We start from the raw sequence: 23893 nt of genomic DNA on the forward strand, positions 1-23893 counted from the left end.
ATACGACATTTTTAAAAAGCATTGTTTTCAATACAGTAAAGAACAAACAATTAGGCATATCAGTGTAGGCCAAAAAAGATGACATAAATTAGAAAACAATTCCTTTACTCACAATATTTTATGATTGTTTCAAGTTTGCTATAACTTTTTTTAAGGTTAAAACGTTTTTTTTATGCAGAATACAATTATTTTTTGCTAAGTATGGTTTGTGTGAAATGTGAGCCGATAAGACTGATACTGTTTCTCACCACAATTGCACTTTAAATTCCACCATAGTATTCATAATCTCTGTCTGGGTTTTGCGATCTGAGCCAAGGGATTTCCGAAACAGCCAGAGCCCACAAAGAAGCATGTGCAACGCTTACTGATAAAAGCTAGGATAATGTATTCGGGAATAAGGAGAATGAAGGATGTATGACTGAGGGACTGTGCATTGGGAAATATCTGATGGAATATAGAAGCAGCCAAAACGTGCAACTTATGACAGAATAGTGACTGAAACATCGAGCTGCATGGCACTTCTTAAATCATCTGTATACTGAAATGGATAAGGAAACTGAACTATACTGAACGTAACATGAAAGTGAATCCTTTCGGCTCAATGGTACATTTCGGTATAAATTGCTACATTTCACTCTTATTGCACAGATGTGTATGAAACGAAAGAACACTGAACTTTTGATTAGGGGCAGGTTTAACATTTTTGGGGCCTTGAGGTATGATTTAAGCTATGAAGTATGAATTATTAATCACAGAATGGTTGAAAGAACTTTGCTTTGAAAAGTTCAAAAGACACCATGGAGAAAACAAGAGATTTGTTTTACATGATTTATTGTAAATCCCACATACCATTTTGGATATATGTCATGTAAACAAAGGAGCACTGCTGCAGTTCATTACTTGTGGTCAGCAAGGGGCCCTCCGTATGCCTGGGGCCCCAAAGTTAACACAGATGCCGCTTTTAATTGTATGGTTGTGACGCCAAGCTTTGACCTTTAACCAACAGATACTTGAGAAGATTTTAAGGAATTCATTCAGATCAGGATATATAGATTAACATAAACCAATTTTTTAAGGTGTTCATTAAAATAACAGTGGCAGTAAAGTCTCCTTGTCTCAAAGCAAACACATTTATCTTTTCTCCTGGTCCTTTACTTGACTGCATATGATTTAACCAAGTAACATAATTTTTTCTCTACATTTTTCATGCTTGGCTAGCGAAATGCACAGACCTGTGAGAGCAGCTGAATCAAGCGTGTGTGCTCAGCTCTTCCCTGCTGATTCGACATGCCATCAGCATGCTTGGCTGGCTTACTATAATAATCAGGGCCCAGGTGACAAGAGCAACACAACCAGATTCAGGCCTGTATGCTAATGACGCCGACGCCCCCTTGTAAACCGTGATAAAGAGGGCGAGGCAACATTCTAGTTTACAAGATGGACATTGCAAACAGGAGAGAACCCCCTTGACTGAATATGCAGACTTTTATTTGCATTTTATACCCTTTGTTGGGTGGACGATCTGCGTTGACGTAGTAAAAGGTATAACTTGCAGATATGAGCTCTAATTTCTCATTAAAAGCAAAAAGCATTAAAAAAATATTGAACCAAACTTTAAAAGGATGTGGGGGATTGTTTAACATTTTCAATAATGGACACTCAAATCCTTTTTTGTCTCTTCCTGTTTAAAAAAGGCACATTATTCTTCTAAAAAAAATTTTATTTTAAAGTCAAAAACTGTAGATCTGCATTATTTGTAGGTACCAATCTAATTTTCAACCATTAAATGTCAAGAACGAAACCTCTTTCCCATGCGTTAAAAAGTGACTCGACTAACTCCAATGATTCTGGCCATTCAAAATAAACCTTTTATATATATAATCTTGTCTTAGTCTAGCATGCCACGACCACAGACCACTGGCAGAATGACCTACAATGATCAAACTGTCGTCTAGGAAACAGAGGTAGCTTCTGTCTCCCGTTAGTATGTTCCAGACCCGATGAATGTGAGTGTTACGACACAATCTAACCGCCCTGTGGTTAGGTGGTTCATGGTGCGCTCCGAACGAATCAGTGTTTTTAACCTGTTTAATTGGATTTTAGCAGCACAGACAACAGAAACTTTATTTGCATACATTTAGCTAAATATTACCCACATTGTGTACACTGATTACTAAGTCTACTACATTTATAGCAGTGTTTTATCTTGGGAGCAATGTGAATAAAAGATCAGTCTTTGTGTTTTATTTTAACGTTTAATTTCAACTGCCAACTCGTTAAAATGTGAAAACATGTAGTTATTTCAGCAACTGTTTGAGGGACACTAAAAAGAATGAGCTCTAGTGCAATGTTTGGAACTCCAATGTTTGGAGTTACTTCCTGCATTCCATTCTTCCTATGGAGGTCTATGTGAGTGTCATAACTCTGATATTATACGGCTCTGGTATGTCCCAATGTGTGCACACTGTTTTGACACAGAATAAAAACTATATACTTTTCAATAACAATAAGGCTGTTTGGAAGCATTAGGTTGTTTCATCGTCATGCAAGGTGGTAAGAAAATAAGATGACTTTTTTGCAGAAACTGCTTAAACCTTTACATTACTACATTACCTTACATTACAGTCAATATTATAGATTTACTGCATAACACTTAAAGAAAAAGAAAAGCATATTATAATTTGAGAAAAGCATATTATAAATTCATTGTAAATAAACGCAAGTCATTGTTAAGCCTAATGCCACGTTAAAAAAAGGGCTGTGAGCCCCACTGCTTCCCTGCTGTAAAAAGCTTTATGATCAATAGGTGTTTTGGTGTATAAGATGGATTCATCTAGCTTGGCTGGTCTCTCAGCCCAGCTGCAAGTTAAAATCCCTGCTAAAAACATCAAACCAGACCAGCCTAAGCAGCTAAGGGGTTAGCGTACCAACCACTATCCGTTTCAGCCGCCTGTCAAATGCATTCTCACAGTGGGGTCGAAGGAGCCCTTACGAGCTATCTACAGACAGTCGTGTTATTTATATGGAGTTACTGTGCTGACAGATGCTATGAATTGTGTTTCAGGCCTATGCATTACCTGTGTTTCCGCCTCCATTCGAGCGTACTGCACTAGCATGGGCTCCCCGTGCTTCTGCAGGAAGTCTTTTTGACAGCTTTCTGCCAGCGCCGGTTCATTTGGAAGAAAATTGCTCGCCCAAACCTGAAGAGAGATAACACAGGCATGACATGAGAGAGTGAGAAGAAGTCTCTGTTACCTTACTTAAATCCTCGAAGACAGCTTTCAGGGACACAAAAACATTTCTGGCCTGCCATAATCACAAATAATGACAAACTGCCTTCTACCCCGGCAATAAGATTAACTCCACCCATGGCCCTTATTTAACATATTTAAATAGAAACCAAGTATGAGGCTAGTGAAGCATACTGTTGTGCACAGAGAGCGATCCAATTATGTTCCACAACTCTGGCCTTGGCACTTTTTTCACCTTGTACGGATGATTTACGTAAAGCAATCGGAAAAGATACTCTAGAACATTAATCTTTCCAAACACCACAAATATGGCACATCCTACCGCACTCAAAAAGGGTTCTGGCATCATGTCCAATATATATCTTCAAAGTAAAAGTGTGTGAAGAAAGTGTTTTTCCGGGACTTTCCAACAGAGCCCCAGGAGTTCTCAACCCAACCGTATCTTCCTAAAAGGAGATTTGCTCAAAGTGAGGAACCCCTGTCATTATTCACTGCTGAGACAAAAAAAAAGCTTTTCTGCCCAGCGATTCAGAAGGGTTATTTTGGGCACTCAATTTGGGCATTTTAAACCAGTGCCACAAACCTCTGAAGATTAGGTAAAGTAAAAGTTTCTTTATTATTGTGAACGTTCCATTTGTCATTATTCATGAGAAGCTAAAGTAAGGCTCATTGGACTACTCAACCAAACTATGGTTAAATCCCCATTCTGCATTAAATTTTTCAGTATGCAAGATTAAGATTAGTGCGTTCCAGATCATTAATATATCAAAGCGCCATGGATGGCGTGCCATCACCATTTAATTTTTGAAGTGCAAGTCAATGCATGCTAAAATAGTCCACCGTATTACCTTACATTACTTTGTCAATATCATAGATAACTGCATAGCATATTGATTTTAACAAAAGCACATTAAAAAAGAAACATGTACATCTATGCAGTTAAGTCAGCGCATTATGCCACACAACAATGGGTCTGTGTCATATACATTATATAATGTAATATTTTCCATTCAAGAATCATGTCAGGTATATCTTCGAGACATTGGTAATTCCTCAGTATATAGTTATTTGCTGGTTTTACTTTTATTGCATTATCATCATGAACCACCATTATATTACAACATCATATTGTCAACTCTTCCACTAAAGAAAGACCAATCATCAATAAAGACGGAGGATTCTTTGGGAAGGGGCTCTGCAAAGAGACTTGTGAGGCTCTTACCAACTTGTGCGCATGTGCAATGGTTGAATGACCTCGAAATAAAAATATTTTTAGCACAATTTGAGCTTAAGAAACGAAATTCACGGTAGAGGCGAATTGACGTTTAATTGTTGGTTGTTTAGATGTTTCTTGATTGTGATTTTAGCCAGCGAGTTATCTGTCTTCCCCTATTCAACTAGAACTTAGATAAGACTGAAATAGCTGCCCAGAGCCGTTGCAAACATGGCTGCCAAATGCGCTGACTTCCATAAATTACATTGGTTTATACCAAATCTAGAATACTAGCAGAAATGTTATTGCATTAAAAGTACATAGTTTCCATGTGATGTAGAAGTAAATCAATACTAAAACAGGGCACCTTGTTTACCCACAGTATATTAATGTAATTGAAACCGCTGATTTTGATTACTGGATGTTTTAAAAACATTGGACTGTAGTTTATATCTCGAATATACTGTATGTACACTGTAGAGACCAAAAACTAACAGCATTCAGATTTCCTGAGTGAGGTTGCTTCAGTTGTTTGTAAGTAACCGTTCCAAATTTAATTTGCGGTAAAGGATTGGATGTGACCACATGGCAATTATCTTCTAAATAGGACTGAAAATGAAAAGACACTTTAGCTTGTGAAATGTCAAGGTCATAGTTTCGCAACATCTTTGCATGTTAAATGCAAACTGCATCCAGAGAGAATCAGCCCAAACAGGCAGAAACCAGCGACATCAGCTCCTTTAACTGCCAATACACCTGCCAACAACACCAGGTTCTCTCATCTGAGACCAAGTTTAGTACCCAGTAAAAAGTAAATTACATTTGATTGTACTGGTCATAGTTAACAAACTTTTAGAAACGTGTCCAGCTGCATTCACTTCGTATTTAGAGTTCTAATAAAACTTTGAAGTCTTTTTAAATAGATCTGTCTATTACATTTAAACATTTAAAGAGAAGCTGAACGCTATGAGCACTTGCACCGTAAACTCACAGTTCATTGCGGGAAAAACATATGACAGCATTGTAAACAAGTCGAATGAAACATTTAGAACAAATTTATTTTTTTCAAGTTGAAGGTCAAGCTTCATAAATAACATTTGAAGGTCTGTTATGATATGTGGCCTCCAAATGTCAGTATGAATATTGCATGTAAGCTGGCCAGTGCTTACAAATGTAGCATTGTTGAAAAAGTTTGAAGCTCACAGTCATTCAACGACAGGCTAATTGTAACTGTTGTGTACATTTTGATAATCCATCACAATACTTGAGGGAAGCAGTTTTTATAATCATGAAACAAATTTATGTTTGCCTGCTGTCACAAATAATAAGAAAACGTGAAAATGAGCTCTTTTTTGGCCATGCATTATCTTTTCTGTGAGAACCGGGACAAGTTCTCTGAGGTTACAGAGCGTTTTTAAAAGTCCCTCCACACATATGGAGTCTAATATTGAATGACCATTGATGACTTTTGATAGATAGCTTTTCATCTGTAAAACATTCAAATCCAAAAAGGCATGAATTGTTATGATTTCTCTGTTAGGTCAAACTAAAGTCAAAATGAGTAATAAACAATATAGAGGGTCACTTTTTATCTCATGAGAGTGGACTGGATCCTCAAACGAACGTGTGTGTTACATACCAGATAAGGAATCTGTGTGGTTGATAGGGTAAAGAAGTACCGGAGATTAGTGATGTCAGCCAAAAAGAAAAGTTATTTTAGAGGTTAAGAGAGTTATTAAGACAAACATTCCTTATTCAGGCTTAAATGTGATGATAGAGCTGGCCAAAGGATGTGGCGACTCTGCACAATCTATTAGCGGCTGAAATTTTTTAGAGGCTGCAGCTTTTGCCAGAGGGGAACTGGAATCCCCTGGTTACGCCTGGTTTCCCTCTGAGGTTTTTTTCTCATCCAATGGAGTTTTCGGTTCCTCGCCACAGTTTGCATACTGTTCTGCACTGTTTGCCTGGCCGGGGGGGGCTGCTATAATTTTATAATTTTATTTAATTAACACTGCATATAGAATTGTGCACAAAAGGCCAGGGACTGATCAAGGCAGCACATGGGTCCATTTTACTTTCAGCCTAAATGGTCATCAGAGAAAACTTGCAGTGACTTTGATCATGCAATGAAATATTTTTAAAATTATGGTTTACATTTTTCTGAAAAACTAAAGTAACTGATTAGATCTCTAACAAACTAAATGCAATATTGCTGTCTAATTTAGGAACTCAATGTGTTGTTGTCCTAGTTCCTTTTTATAATGCAGTAAAAATAAAAGAAAATCAGAGTTTAGCTTTTTAAGGTACTGGGGAATCAGTCCCATTTCCACCAACATCTGGAAGAGACCAACACTTTGTTTGTTCATGTTTATTCTGCTTTTTGAGGCCATCCGCCAAATTGTCTGAGCTTGGACTTCTAAAAATGAAGGATTTTGAAAGGAAAGCAAATCATTGATCATGGGTCACATCTCGAATCACCTCATCATTTTTAAGGCAGTGGCCTGTGTCTGCATTAAAAGCAGATGAACAGAAGATGTTAACAGAGACTCAATTAGGATTTGCCTAGTGCATAACACTGGCTCTTATTCCTGAAACACGAGCAGAACAAATTACTATGTAAATTGTTTGGAGAACTGTTCCTTCGTAAATTGTCACATTCAATTCAATGAAACAACGGAAACATATTCATGGACTATAGTTACAATACAGACAAATCTGTTGTGTTTGTTTCATAAAGAAGGCCCATTGTGCTTTGATGGTTTGAGCTGGAGCTCTTTCAAATCGAATACATCGTCTATTCTTGTTATATCTTAAAGATTTGTGTTTTAAATAGTTACTCACTGAGGGTGAAACTAATCCTTAAGTATGTCACATACAAAAATCGTTGTTGAACGCACTGATATATTATTTTTATCGGATCATTCTGTATTAGCCCTCAGGCTGTTAGCATTACCAGCCTGCTTACTGCTTAACTCGCTGTTCTCATTATTACATCACTAATAATTATGGCTTATGTTTCAGACGTGTTTGTATCTCTGAGTGTAGATGACGAAATGCTCGCACTTCAGTCGGAATTGGAGGATGTGGAGAAACAGATTGAAGCAGTTGAACATAATTTATTCCAAACAAAAGTAAAAAAAACATTGCTTTCTTTTACATTGGTGTAGCGAGTTAGGCAGGACGAGAGCTGGGATTCGAGGCCGGTGCGTGAGTGATGACGAGCGTCAGCTGTACGCGCACCGGTCTCGTATCACTGACGAGAATGTGGAGCATAAAAGGACGAGCGATCGGACTGTCAGTGAGAGAGGACAGGGCCCGAACTGGTGTTTATGTTTGGGGCCGGCAGTCGACCGCGAGGTGGCTGCTGGTCTTTTACTTACGTGTTTTATTTTATTAAAATATGTTGAATGTTCACCGGTTCCCGCCTCTTTCCTTCCCTACATCTACGAACATTATTACAATTGGCTACTGTGTATAGACCCCCTGGTCCCTACTCTGATTTTCTGAAAGAGTTTGCGGAATTCTTATCGGACCTATTGGTTAACGTTGATAAAGTACTAATTGTCGGAGATTTTAATATCCATTGCAGTGGCGTTTACACAACTAATAGACTCTCTTGGAGTAATACAATACATCAAAGGACCCACTCATCGATTTAATCATACACTAGACCTGATTATATCTTATGGAGCCGATTTAACCAATATAGATATTATACCTCAAAGCAACGATGTCACCGATCACTATCTTATAACATGTACACTGCGCCATGCAGGAATCGGCCGTTTAACTCGTTATCGACAGGGTAGAACAATTACCTCGACTACTAAAGATAGTTTTGCAAAGAGCTTGCCAGATTTGACTACTTTAATAGCCATACCAATAAATACAGAATCGCATGATCACATGACCAGCAAATTGGGCACTATTTTCTCTAATACATTAGAAGCTGTCGCACCTATGAAGTCAAAAAAGATTAATGTGAAAAACATAGCACCATGGTACAATAGCATCATTCACTCCCTTAAAAGAGAAACATGTAAACTGGAGCGCAAATGGAAACAAACCCAATTGCACGTAAAAATGCGCACCTTTTTTTACATACAAGACAAAATAGTAAAAACTCAACCTCCAAGTCTGTCCTATGAATTATTACCAACCGTCGCCCCAAAAGAAAGGCTCCAGTATTTTTTTACCTATAAAACAGGAGGATTTAATTAAACTTATTGCAACAACTAAACCTACAACTTGCTTATTAGACCCCATACCAACTAAATTATCAAAAGAGTTACTACTGTTGCAATTGAGCCCATTTATAACAATATCAACTCGTCAATTAATCTAGGCCATGTCCAAGGACACTTTAAGATGGCCGTCATTAAGCCTCAGATCAAGAAACCAAACTTGGACCCCAACGCACTAGGAAACTATAGACCAATTTCAAATCTCCCTTACCTGTCAAAAATACTAGAAAAAGTAGTGTGCACTCTGTTGTGGTCTTTCTTACAAAATAATGACATACACGAAAAAATTTCAGTCAGGCTTTAGATCGCATCATAGTACTGAAACTGCGCTCGTAAAAATTACAAATGACCTGCTTATAGCATCAGATAAAGGTAACTTTAAGTAAATAATGGATTACCTCAGGGATCGGTTCTAGGACCCTTGCAATTCTCCATATACCTGTACATGCTGCCCCTGGGAAACAATATTAAAAAACATGGAATTAGCTTCCACTGCCTTGCAGATGATACCCGCTATATATCTCATCAAGACCAGATGATTCCTCCCAGCTATCCCAATTGGCAGAGTGCATCGAAGATATAAAATATTGGATGACTTGTAATTTCCTTCTTTTAAATTCGAATAAAACAGAAATATTACTTATCGGACCAAACACACTTAAACCGAATATTTTGAATTTATAACCTGCAAGTTGAAGTATGTACTGTTACTCTAACAACTTACAGTAAACGACCTAGGCATTATATTAGACAGCAACCTATCATTTCGAAATCACATCTCAAATGTCACAAAAACAGCCTTCTCCACCTTAGAAATGTTGCCAAATGATGAAATATTCTATGTGTTGCTGACGCAGAGAAGCTTATTCATGCATTTGTGACCTCAAGACTTGACTACTGTAATTCACTACCTAGTGTTTGTCCTGCATCATCAATAAACAAACTACAGTTAGTTCAGAATGCAGCTGCCAGAGTTCTAACCAGGTCCAGAAAATGCGATCATATAACCCCAATGTTATCAACCCTTCACTGGCTACCCATTAAGCATCGTATTGACTTTAAAGTTCTTTTAATCACTTATAAAGCCTTAAAGGGTTTAGCCCCTACCTACACGCCCTCTAAGATCTTAAAACTAAGGACTATTGATAACACCTAGAATAACTAAATGCACCAAAGGGGGTCAAGCTTTCTCATACGTAGCACCTAAACTCTGGAATTGCCTTCCCGACACTATTCAAGGATCAGACATACTCTCCCAATTTATTCTCAAGGATCAAGCATCTTTACTGTATCAGTGTTTTTTCTTTGGAAAAATGTTACATCCCTCCATTATAAAGCATGGCATATATCATACTTAATACTCAACTACATTTGTAAAAGTAAATTTTTACATTTAAAAAAATTAAAAGTCATAGTCTTTTTTTAGTTTTTCTAAGTATTTTATTCAAAAATTGTTTTACTAGAGTGACATTTTCTCTGAAATAACTTTTATAACCATTGTTTATTCCATATTTAATAGAAATCAGACTTCGCTTTTGATTTTTTATTCAACATAATATTGTAAATTATAAAATAAATTAAAATGTCATGGACCTGGTCTGGTTGGCTTGTGGGACTCCTGAGGCAGCTGACAGGTACCAGCAGGCCAAGCGGACTGCTGCCTGGGTGGTTGTGGAGGCAAAAACTCGGGCCTGGGTGGAGTTTGGTGAGGCCATGGAGAAGGACTATCGACTGGCCTCGAAGAGATTCTGGCAAACCGTCCGGCGCCTCAGGAGAGGGAAACAGTGCCCTACCAACGCTGTTTACAGTGGAGGTGGGAGGCTGTTGACCTCAACTGGGGATGTCGTCGGACGGTGGAAGGAGTACTTCGAGGATCTCCTCAATCCCACCGCCACGTCCTCCATTGAGGAAGCAGAGGTTGAGGGCTCAGAGGTGGACTCGTCCATCACCCAAGCCGAAGTCACTGAGGTAGTCAAGAAACTCCTCAGTGGCAAGGCACCGGGGGTGGATGAGATTCGCCCTGAGTACCTCAAGTCTCTGGATGTTGTGGGGCTGTCTTGGCTGACACGCCTCTGCAGCATCGCGTGGCGGTCGGGGACAGTGCCTTTGGGATGGCAGACCGGGGTGGTAGCCCTCTTTTTAAGAAGGGGGCCCGGAGGGTGTGTTCCAACTACAGGGGGATCACACTTCTAAGCCTTCCCGGGAAAGTCTATGCCAGGGTACTGGAGAGGAGAATACGACCGATAGTAGAACCTCGGATTCAGGAGGAACAGTGTGGTTTTTGTCCAGGCCGTGGAACGCTGGACCAGCTCTACACCCTCTACAGGGTGCTGGAGGGTTCATGGGAGTTTGCTCAACCAATCCACATGTGTTTTGTGGATTTGGAGAAGGCATTCGACTGTGTCCCTCGTGGCATCCTGTGGAGGGTGCTTCGGGAGTATGGGGTCTGTGGTCCTTTACTAAGGGCTGTCAGGTCCCTGTACGGCCGAAGCAGGAGCTTGGTTCGCATTGCCGGCAGTAAGTCGGACTTGTTCCCAGTGCATGTCGGACTCCGGCAGGGCTGCCCTTTGTCACCGGTTCTGTTCGGCACTTTTATGGACAGAATTTCTGGAGGGTGTCAGGTTTGGGGACCACACAATCTCGTCTCTGCTATTTGCGGATGATGTTGTCGTGTTGGCCCCTTCAAACCAGGACCTTCAGCATGCACTGGGACGGTTTACAGCAGAGTGTGAAGCGGCTGGAATGAAAATCAGTACCTCCAAATCCGAGGCCATGGTCCTCAGTCGGAAAAGGGTGGCTTGCCCACTTCAGGTTGGTGGAGAGTTCCTTCCTCAAGTGGAGGAGTTTAAGTATCTCGGGGTCTTGTTCACGAGTGAGGGAAGGATGGAACGGGAGATTGACAGACGGATCGGTGCAGCTTCTGCAGTAATGCGGTCGATGTACCGGTCCGTCGTGGTGAAGAAAGAGCTGAGCCGCAAGGCGAAGCTCTCAATTTACCGGTCAATCTACGTTCCTACTCTCACCTATGGTCATGAGCTTTGGGTCATGACCGAAAGGACAAGATCCCGGATACAGGCGGCTGAAATGAGCTTCCTCCGCAGGGTGGCTGGGCGATCCCTTAGAGATAGGGTGAGAAGCTCGGTCACCCGGGAGGAGCTCGGAGTAGAGCCGCTGCTCCTCCACATCGAGAGGGGTTAGCTGAGGTGGCTTGGGCATCTGTTACGGATGCCTGCTGGACGCCTTCCCCGGAAGGTGCTCTGGGCCCGTCCGACCGGGAGGAGACCCCGGGGAAGACCTAGGACACGCTGGTGGGACTATGTCTCCCGGCTGGCCTGGGAACGCCTCGGTGTCCCCCCGGAAGAGCTGGAGGAAGTGTCTAGGGTGAGGGATGTCTGGGCATCTCTGCTTAGACTGCTGCCCGCGACCCGGCCCCGGATAAGCGGTAGAAAATGGATGGATGGATGGACATAAATGATGGGACCCCTAACCTAATATTTTGTTGCACAACCTTTAGAGGCAAACACTGCCAGTTAAGTTTTCTGTAGCTCTCAATGAGACTTATGCACCTGTTACAGGTAGTTCGGCCCAAACTCCTCCAGCTGTCTTAGGTGTGATGGGTGCCTTCACCAGACTGCAAGTTTCAGCTCTTTCCATAGATGTTCGATATGATTCAGATCAGGACTCATAGAAGGCCACTTCAGAATAGTCCAATGTTTTGCTCTTATCCATTCTATGGTGATCTTAGATATGTGTTTTGGGTCAAAGGACCCATGACCTGCGACTGAGATATAGCTAAACCCTTTCTGACACTGGGCAGTAAGTTTCGCCCCAGAATGCCTTGATAGTCTGGAGATTTCATTTGGCCCTACACAGATTCAAGGCACCCTGTGCCAGATGCAGCAAAGTAGCCACAAAACACAACCGAGCCTCCTCCATTGTTCACTGTACGGTATGGTGCTCACTTCTTTGAAAGCTTGTTTATTTCGTCTGTGAACATAGAGCTATTGTGACTTGCCAAAAAGCCCCAGTTTTGACTCATCTGTCCAAAGGACATTCTCTCAGAAGGATTGTGGCTTGTCAATATGAATTTTAGCAAATTTCAGTCTTGCTTTTTTATATTTTTCTTTCAAAAGTGGAGTCCTCCTGGGTCTTCTTCCATCAAGCCAACTTTTGCGCAAAAAGCGACGGACGGAAAGTGGAGTCCTCTTGGGTCTTCTTCCATGAAGCCAACTTTTGCTCAAAAAGCGACTGATGGTGCGATCAGAAACTGACGTACCTTCACCTTGGAGTTTAGCTTGTATCGGTTTGGCAGTTATCCTTGGTTCTTTTCCTACCATTAGCACTATCCTTCTGTTAAACTTGGGGTGGATTTTCCTCTTGCGGCCACGCCCAGGGAGGTTTTCGTGTACCTTAAACTTCTTAATAATATTTGCAACTGTTGTCACAGGAACATCAAGCTGCTTGGAGATGGTCTTGTAGCCTTTACCTTTACCATGCTTGTCTATTATTTTCTTTCTGAGCTCCTCATACAACTCTATCCTTTGCTTTTTCTGGTCCATGTTCAGTGTGGGGCACACAATGATACCAAACAGAATAGTGACTACTTTTCTCCTTTTAAATAGGCTTGTATTAGCACCTATTGTACTTTTGCTCTTCTATGACATATCGCGTATTGCTCCCTGAACTCTTTGTAAGTCGCTTTGGATAAAAGAGTCCGCTAAATGACTAAATGTAAATTTAGGCTGAATGACTGGATACATGTGTGATACTAATAAAAGAAACAAATTAATTTGAAATATCATTATGATCCAATTATGTATCATCTTTTATAAGGGATACCGACAAATGTGTCCAGACCATTTTAGAATATATTTGTAGAATAAGCAATAATTAATCTCTTTCCACAGCTTCTTTGCTTTATACCAAAGGAATGCAATAATACAAGATACAATAGCTTTTCAGAAGAAATTAAGCATTATTTCAATGAGCTGTAAGGGTACCAACAAATTTGAGCACGTCTGTAAGTACTAAATGTAAAAACACATAAAAAATGTTTTTCATGAAATGTAAAAAATATAATACATGCTTTTTAATTCTGATAAAGACACTTCGGTCACACGTCAGTATAGGGGGAAATTCTCGATATAAACAAACCATTAACTACAACTTTTTCCACAATAAACTCTTAATTTGTTGCTTATTAATAGTTAGTAAGGTAGTTGTTAGGTTAAGGTATTGGGCAGGATTAGGGATGTATAGTATGGTCATGCAGAACCATAAATGTGCTTTATTAGTACTAATAAACAGCCAATTAGCCAATCATATGCATGCTAACAACAACTACTTAATAGTAAGAATTGCCCACTATACTGAAGTCTTACCGATAATTTAAATGTACTTGACAAAAAATATTCAAGTATCCTACTTAACACCTCTGCTCACATTTTAGTTAGTAAACTAACTGAAATGTATAGCTATATTTATATTAATTTAAATTAACAAAGATTAATATTGTAAATTCCAATGTCTGTTAATCCCTGATAGCAACCGCTCAAAATTGATAACAGGGTCATCTGGGTACACTCACCTAGACTGGCGCAATTTATTATTGCACATGAATTTAATATACATATGCCTAATTAATAAAACATATAGGATTATATTCACAAATTATTAAACCAAATTGCATGATTGTCATGCGGAACTTCACATCGTGCCTTAAAACCGGAAGGAAAGTGTGCAATCGTTACGAATGAGCTAATAAAATATTTTGAATCAATATTTCATTCATCAGTTAGTAGCCGTGTAATAAGTTTTGTGTCGGGTCCTGATTACCCTGTCAGGGTCCATTCTGCAATAACAACCGGCTGGCTGTAATGTACATTCTTCCTTACTTAACGAATAGAATGTAGAATTTGAAAGTACATTTCAATATGTATTTGTTATATCAGTCATCGCTCTTAGTTGATGACGCACTTGTTGTCAACTTTCAACCTATATCTCATGCACAGAGAACCCTGTCAATCAAATGTGATGTGATGTGACCCAACTCAAAACACTTACTGTGACATAAACAAGGTCTAGACCACCCCTATTCCCACCTTAACCATTAACGCTTACCACATTAAGACATACATTATTGTATACATACATTAATGTATACATACATTATTGTACATTTAATTGAGAGATATTCACAAGAACTTTTTTAAAAATATACTTTTGGAATTTAAAAACCTTCAGAGAAACGCTTGTGTATTAGGCCCTTCAAAATTAATGACTTCCAGATGCTTCACCATTGCGAGTGGCTGTCAGTCTAGAAACCCATGGGGTGTGTAGCTACAGCAAGTCAACAGGTTCTCCACGATGAAGTGATGGCCACTTAAAAAAGCCCTCTCGCTATCATTTTTTTCATAATTGCTTCCACATCATTCACATAAAGGCCTTTAGTTATGCGTATTTAATGACAGAGCTATTCCCTCTGAGCTCGACGCAACCTTTGAGGCTAGGAAAGTTCACATAGGTAAGCACTTTGCGCGGAAAGCTATTGAAAATGAGGCGGGTGTGCTTATGCATAAAACATTAAGTCCCTGAAGAATGCAATAAAAAAGAAAAACGCTCTTTTAAATCATTTTTCGAAGATTTCTAATGAAATATCTAAATTGTAATAAGAATCCTTTGCAGGAGAAAAATCATAAAGCCCATCTTGGCCTCTTTCTGTTTTCTGCCTGGCAGAGGGAATTCACCAACCGTGTGTCTGGTCGGAGAGCTCCTCAGTATTCTAGCCACTGATTTGTATGTCCCCAGTGATGAAGGGGGCATCCATTGAGCTAGGGACGCTATAGATGGGGAATCTAATCGCACAGTCACACACCTGTCTTTCAGCCCTGGAGGCTGTACCTATGAACCTATGGAAAATAAAACGCCACTCCCTCAGTCTCTAGAATGACGCACCTAGCAAAACAAAACAACCCAGGGCGGCTAAATATGCTAGCGGTGACAGCATCAGAGATATTAAAAAGTGTTGCAACCGGTTCCTGGTCTTTTCTTAACAGATGGTTCAGATGATTGACGTTTCCTGACGCACATATTTATTTTTCACCCGAGAACCTTTGGTAAGCATCAACTCGACTCTTCGTATCAGCCATGAAGTTCTAAGAGAATGTCAATCACACATCACTACTGACCAGCAAATTTTATTATCGCCATGTCACAGCCACCGATGCTATTGAAATTGTAAGGTAAAATGACACTGTAAACAAGCTTTGATAATGAGAGATGCAATCATTAGATCAATTTTGGTTGGTGGACTTGCTCAGCAAACAATGTTTGGTGACAGACAGGTAAAGTAGATAAGGTGTGCAGAGATCTGGACTTCAAATAAATGCGTCAGGCACAATATTTACAAGGGACCGTTTTATGGTGTCTTATGTGTCTATCATCGATGGTTAGCTGATTTTGCCATCCTTTGCAATAAAATATCATTTATTTTGTGAAAGATTCGGCACACTGTAGCTTCACTATTTAAAGGAATAGTTCACCCGAGAATGAAACATCTCTCATAAATATCTCACATTCCTGTCGTGAATATAAAGATTTTTATGTCTCACTTAAATATCTGTCACTTTTGATCTTTTTATCTATCAAAATATGAATCGTTTTTATTCAAATTTCACATTTAACTATGTTAAGTAATTTTTGAGTGAGCTGTTAAGTGAAATTAGAGCCGGCCCTCCCTAAAAGCTTACTAAGTGGCTGCTTAAATTAATTGAATGGTTATCAAGTAAATACACAATATAGGGGATTAAATCACCATAAAGGGCTGTGTGGCTTTAAAATGGTGTTTTTTAGGTTGTAGTTACAATAAAATGAAGATTAAAAAAAGAAGATTCTTAACATAAAATCTTTGCAAATAGTTAAATGAATTGAACAATAAATTCCACAAGCTTTGTATGGTTTGTGCTCGAAATGTAAAGGGACAGTTTACCTAAAATAGGAAGTTTTGACAATCACAATACACTTGCAATGCAAGGTTTGTGTCTTTTTGTTCCCAAACTCAACTACAACTAATAGAATTGGGTGTGTTAGGTTTAAAGTGTGCATGCAAATAAGTTTGACAATAGTCGATTATATTGGGGGCACAGGGGGACCCCAAATACAATTCTGCTTAGGGCTCCCTAAAGGCTTGTGTAACAAACTCCAGTCGACCAAAGACCATCACAAAAGAACCAAGGGGCAGATTAACTAAACAGAACAAAAAAGAGCTGATGGGACTTGGGAAGTGACCAGCGCAAACGTTAGCAAATCGTGTTGCATGATTCATTGAAATACTCTCCTCCCATTCATTTTACTTATGCAAAAAGGACAGCTGCAAAAACAGCATCTTTAGTTTACAGTGTCTATGTCTATTTAGGGCTAATTTTACGCTGCAAGAGGCTTCTGGCCCAAAGTGAACAAAAGTTAGTTTTTCTAGTTACTACAAATAAAATAATATAAAATTTAAAGTTCATTTAAATGAATCTTAATTTGGCTAACCATAGCCCCATGTGAAATACCCAGACCCCTAAAATTGAAAATAGTCTAAAACTGAAATGATTATTTTATATAAAAAAGCAGCACAATAAGCGTTTCAACAGATAGACTCTGTTTGTGCGCTGATGTTTTCTGTTTGCTCAGAGGTGGGTGGTTATGGATGATATGAGAAAGCGTGGGACAGACACAGAGACGAAGACACAGATGAACACAGACAGCTTCTCTCCGCAAACACTCTCATCCACCGCACCCCCGGTGAAGGTGGGCTGACGGATAGAGACGGCTTATCCATCTCTCTCAGGGCATGCTGGGTAAAACTTGTCTCCTGCCAACTGACAAAGACCTAAGCCACACAGAGCTCCAGTCTCTCCACGGGGCCACACGCAAACAGACAGGCACATTTATTTACTCATATTCAGCACTGGTCTTTGATAAAATATTATGAGAAACTTAACAGTAGCTTACGGTAGATTCGATCTGAGACGCTTTCAGAGTCCTGAGTGTGTATGCTGGGAGGTTGATTGATGTTTGGGGATCATGATTGATATCAGCTCCTGCAAAGACTGGGGCACGGGGTGGATCTGTTGTCGTGGCATGATGCAAAGATGAGCTGTTGCCAAGGAAACAGCATGATGGGAGGTGCTAAAGGGTCTATTAATGTTTGGAAAGGGAAAAATGTTCACCTGGGTATACAATACCTTGAAGGTAAAGTCATTAAATAATTTGTCAGTTTCTGGCTTAACCAATGGATTGGCACCTGGTTTTCAGAACAAAGGAGGATGGTGGGCTTTCGTTAACAATAATTAGTAGTGTTTGCCTAAGCGAGCGTCACCATTATTATTGGACATACTTTTAAGGATTAAGGATTTAAAAAAACTAGAATACCATGAGTTTTACTTTGAAGATGTATAACTTTGTTTGCACTACACACAGACACAAACTGATCATGCAGCTTGTTGAGAAGAGGTACTAACAGTACTCTGACCCACACAGGGACCAGTATATCACACAAATATGGAGTGTTTTTTTTTACTTGGACAATCTAAGTAAGGAACAATCTAGAAACCTCCCAGAAAATCCCAGCAAACACATAGCAATGTCCTAACAACCACACCAGCAGGGGCCGTATTTATTTTTGATATTCAGATCAACGAAATGAACCATGTTACAATTTGTCTATTAACTTTGTAATGATGTACAGTAGCCTAGTTATCATGTTTTGATTATTATTACATAGATAAAATATTGCAAGGATGATATATTTTATAAACCACATAACATTATCAGCCACGAGCTAATAAGTTATTCTTATCTATAAGAGAATTTGTCAGCACTGAAATCAGATTGGTTAAAGCTGAGAGATATGAAACGTGGTAAACAATAACTATAAAACTCAATGTTTTTCAGGTGTGGTTTATTATAGAGAGGTTTTAAAGAGAAAAATATGAGAAGTTTAGTGACAGCCACTTTCAAAAGAGCTTTACATTAATTCAACTCAAGGTCCTCCACTGCCCCCTAGTGGAACACATGAATTTACTACAACAGATGCAAGAATACAATAAGAGAGTGCTCAGTGTGCAGCCAACCCAGCGAAATTGGCTTGCCGCGCTGTCACGGCACGACATTGACAGTTTCCAACGCTCAGAGGAAATGAGGATGAGACAGAATATCAGACAAAAAAGTGTGCATGGGAAAGAAGCTGCTCTTGAGTCAGAGGGGAAAAACGAAGACGTTGTTAAAACACATCATTTACACGGAAAGCTATCAAACTGAAGAAAACTTCATCTATTTCTACCCCACTGCCAACCCGGCAACCTCCCATTTTAACAAAAAGAAATAAATACAGAATCCTCCAAAGACAAGTCCTCCCGACTCCAAAGCATAGATGTGAGAGTGATTTACTAGTGGGAAGATTGTTACGGGGGTGTCTTTTTCCTGGAACGTCCCTACAGTTCTATAATTGGAGTCTACAGGGTTTTTAAACTCCCGCTTGCATTAGCTCAATCCTGTCAAGCGTCTCTCTGCCGAGGTGACAGTTAAAGACCTATTCCTGCTTCAAAAGGTGCATTCCACATGGTCGAAGTCTGCAGTCGAAGCATCTTAATCCGAAAGAAAAAGCATCCCAGGTCTTTCAGTCTCAGTAAGACAACCAGAGCAAAGTCTAATTGGTAGGAAAAGGGGTAAGAAAGATGTGACATCAAGACAAGGTGACAGGGTACCTGACAGTGAGGATGAGGGTTCGAACAGCCCATCATGGATCCTTTATTCTCAAAGATCTGTAACACAAGAGAGACAGACACAGAAACATTACATTCTGTCAAGGATCCAAGACATAACAAGCCGCATCATACACTACACAAGCATGCAAAACAGCCCCAAACAAGCTTCGAGCAGTCAAGTGCATACACAACACATGCTCAGTTATTGACGCATGAGGAGACCAGAGCACACGGCGTGGTTTAGAAGGTAACATCCTGTTGAAGGAGTTTTAAGACTTCCTGGTATCTCCCTCAAGGGTGATATAAAAGGATTGGAGCAGGATCTGTCCCTGTCTACATCACTTGATAAATATTGACTCGGGTAAAGTCACCGCTCTTCAGGGTCTGTAAATCGCAAACGCGCTGATGTGTTTAACAGAGAGGAGATAACCACTGGTTTTATCAGGAGTCGGTAACCACCACTCTCTAGTGGGACAAACGGCAAGAAATGCAGCAGCATTCTTATATGTTACAGTGATTGGATCGTAAAAAAAAGGCCTTAGGGTGCATTTGTCTTTAATTATTCATTGTCACACAACTGCAGCCAGTGGGATTTTTTAAAGATGTCCAAACCAGTCACGTCACAACGAATTTCCAGCAACGCGTAATTTGTCTCCCGCTGAAGGAGAAAATGTGGCCGCATGTTTTCAATTTAATTTACAGATATTGGAGACAGGATTTTGGACAAAAGGTTTTCGCTGTGCACAAGCAGTAAAACCAAAGTAATGTCAATGTAATTCATTGTCGCGGCACTGCGCAAAGTGCAGATGGAGAGCAGGAAGTGATTTTCTAGATGAATCACAAACTTAAAAATATAGATGTTTTGTGTCGTTAAGGATTGTTCAAATCTTTATTGTGTAGCAAAAGTTGTTGTTCATGAAGGGGAAAATGTGGAAAAAGATTCTAAACCTGAATCTGCAGTCGGGAGGAGCCGAGTCGAATAACTTTATAAAACGCTTATCAAGGTTTAATGTACCTAAACAACGACCAGGGAAACCCAAATTGTTGTCTGTAGCGAGGTAGGCGGGACGAGAGCCGGGATGCGAGGAGGAGATTAGAGCGCATAAGTGGATGAGCGACTGGACCGTCAGTGAGAGAGGACCGGGCCTGGACATATGTTTGTGTTTATGGTTTATGGCCGGCATTCTACCATGAGGTGGCTGCCGGTCTTTTCCTTCCCTGTTTATTGTTTTTTTATTTTATTAAACAATTGTTAAATGTTCGCCGGTCCCCGCCTACTTCCTTTCCTTTTATGGAACTTTGTTACATTGGTGCTGAAAGACTGTTTATATATGAAAGTCTCAACACCTTGTTTAGTCTTCGAAGGGAACAGAGGAGGGAAAACTCAATTAAGGGATGGGCACAAGTTCTCAATGCAACATGGCAAAAGCAAACAGAATCTGAACGAGGCGTTTGTTGCGTCTCTTTGCACTGGATCCAGACTTTCAGAATATAAGAGTTATAGTGTTGTATTTGCGCCACTTGAGGAGCAGGACGAGTGTTTTAAATCCATTCCTCTGAAAGCAAGCATTCCTCTGCTCCGTGAGCAGTTCATAAGAATGGATTTAAAACGCTCCCCTGATCCGCACCTGTGTTTTGGTCACAAGATTTCAGGTGCGACCACTTCTATCTGACAGAAAGGTCAGACGAGCATAAGAGACTTTATTGTCAGACAGTGACAGACATGTGAAAGGGCAGAGATGACGTTTATTTAAAAAAAAATTGAAAGTAAATTTTTATAATCTAACAGTGTTGATTCAATTATTTACTCAATCTTGTCATAGTTTTATCAACATACATTTTTCGTATGCATTCGTTTTTCTAGAGAAGCCGTAGGAAGGCTCAGCATTGCCCAGCATCGATAAGCACCTGACTGTAGAGCTTCTCCCAATTGATCCAATTAGTGCTGATGAGGAAGACTGGGACAGAACCGAATCGAGCGGCGTCCCTGCCTCAGACTTGTTCAAATGCTCTTACGCAACAGTGTCTCTCTGACTCAGTGAGTTCTGGAGGGAAACTGTCTTCGGCGACAAATGGTGTAAATGTTTCATTAAGTTGCTACACATCCCAGTGCTTCATTTTTAAACATGAGTTATGTCTTAATAAATTTTTGTGCCATATAACTCAAGCTATGAATGTCAAGTAATAAGTGCAGCAAAAGCAGAGATGAGCGTATTAGGAATGGATGTACGTGCCTGCACCCATGTGTACGTGACTCCGAACTCTTCGATCAGCTCCGCCCACTTGTCAATCACTTTCCGGATCTCTGCAGGCTGCATGAGGGGGAGGGTTATGTCAGACCATGGGTGAAAGCACATGACCTTACTGGGGACAAAAAAAGCAAATATTTACTTCTACAGAATAAATATGTCCATAAAACTAAAGAGATAGGATTCAATTAAAAGCGTGTCAATGTTATATTCTAGCTATTCATCGATCAGTTATAGCTATGTGAAGTAAAATATTACGTTATCATCTTTTTCATCCTCATGTTTTCAAATTCTGTATATGACCCTTTCTTGTGTGGAACACGAGATGATGTTTTGAGAAATGTCTCTCTGGTTGTGTGTCCATACAATGGAAGTCAATGGAGGCCAGTGATCCAACTAAACTAGCTGAACTACACAACGAATCCATACTCTGCCTTGAATAAAGTCTAATAGCTGCCCCTGCAAACTTTCCAAAATCTCCTTTTTCAGGCTTTATGTGGGTCAATCATCTCTCTCTATTAACCATCCTTGACTTGTTTGTGCCTCCAGCGCTGTTCTTACTACTTTGAAAACAATGGCAGATCCCAGTGCATTAGAGAAGAGCATCAGTTGACGGAGTCTGTGTGCCTGTGCTCCTTTCTGATATGCAACTAATTGGGTGGTTGCGCAGCATACACTGGTGCTGTTTCAAAGCAGTTGTCTATACCAATCGGTTTCCAGTAAAGTGTTCTTCCTCCTTCAAAAACACTGCTTTGAATTGTGGAGATAAGCTGGAGGTCACTAGGCATTGTGAAAATAAAATAGACATGGCAATGGTCTCTCTCTCATAAGTCATTCGGAAGGTTTAGTTTAAATCTAAATAACCATGGTGCTCTTATGCGTTTGTCTCCATAATTCATTTACTTGATTACAGTGCCATCTAGTGTCAACAAAAGTTAACTCACTGTGTATTAGTGTGGCATTGGCCATCACATGGCCTAAAACACTAACACAAATCATGCTCTTGTGCATACTCTTAATTCTGTCAAAGGCCTCGACCAGACTAAACCTCTTATTGTGTTTCATCCATCGCCAGGACTTAGAACACAAAACGTTTAAAGTGGCCCTAACTTACAAAGTTTCTGTATATCTCATGTTTATCTTTTTTTTCTTCCAAAAAATCCAAAGCGATTTACATTGCATTAAACTATGCATGTTTTGTTTCTAAGTATGTGCAATCCCCTGGGATGGAACCCGCAACCTTGACATTGCTAATGCCATGCTATAACCACTGAGCTACAGGACAGCTGTTTGATAAGGTTTATAAAAGACAGATACAGCTGTACGATTATTTCAGAAAAAACATGTGACGCGTGTGGGGGAAGGGGGCGGAACTAAAGCACGTGCGCACATATTGCCTGGAAAACACAGACATCAGTTTCACTCACCGCGTGAGGTTCATGTCCGGCATCTTATAGCTCTGGCATCGCCGCTTCATCTATCAGTTTCAAACGATCTCTAAATCCAGCGTTTTATCCACCGTTCATCACCCAGATGCAGCAAACAAACAACACGGCTGAACTTCGTGAACAATAAGGGACTGAGAAAAGTTGTTGCGTAACTATTTTTCATGTTCGAAAAAAACTTTCCGAAACCTGTATGAACACCGATGGAGTGTATCGAGCAAAAAAATTCTACATAAAACATGCAACTCGTTTTTTGACAAGTTGAACATGTTAAGCATTAGAAGACAACTTGTTTAACATTGTAAAGAAGTCAGTATGCATGACACACCGTTGGAACACCCCTTTAATTCTTTCCTGTCTGCTCTCCTGAGGTGTCCCCGTTCCAGCAGCAAGATCAATTTCCTCACACAGCGCGATTAAACAGAGGGAAATAGTTTATTAGTATTGCTTTGGAGAGGCCACGATTCAGAATAACAGAGCTCAGTGGTAAGAGCATTGCGTTAACATCCAAAGGTTGCGGGTTCGATCCCAGGGGATTGCAGATACCTATGTAAAATGTATAGGATAATGCAATGGAAGTCACTTTGGATAAAAGCGTCTGCCAAATGCCTAAATGTAAATGTAAAGACAAAACAGTATAAACCAGCCACACAGCATTAACATAGTTTGTTTATCCTGCTCCATATGTGTCTCGTGGCCCTTATGCGTACCTGTGTAGTCACCGCTGCAATGCAAGAGTG

General features: G+C 40.0%; 1 protein-coding gene across 1 annotated transcript in view; it reads right to left on the reverse strand.

Moving 5' to 3' along the window:
* galt (galactose-1-phosphate uridylyltransferase) overlaps positions 1 to 23893 on the reverse strand; it is an 88571-nt gene that overhangs the window by 56269 nt on the left and 8409 nt on the right. Inside the window, exons 5-7 of the mRNA XM_079449189.1 lie at positions 21694 to 21823; positions 19460 to 19516; positions 3078 to 3200 (exon numbers count right to left, since the gene is read on the reverse strand). Coding sequence (XP_079305315.1) covers positions 3078 to 3200; positions 19460 to 19516; positions 21694 to 21823 — 310 coding nt within the window. The remainder of the gene's footprint in view (positions 1 to 3077; positions 3201 to 19459; positions 19517 to 21693; positions 21824 to 23893) is intronic.

This window comes from Barbatula barbatula (assembly GCF_947034865.1).
Source record: "Barbatula barbatula genome assembly, chromosome: 24".
Lineage (NCBI taxonomy): Eukaryota > Metazoa > Chordata > Actinopteri > Cypriniformes > Nemacheilidae > Barbatula > Barbatula barbatula.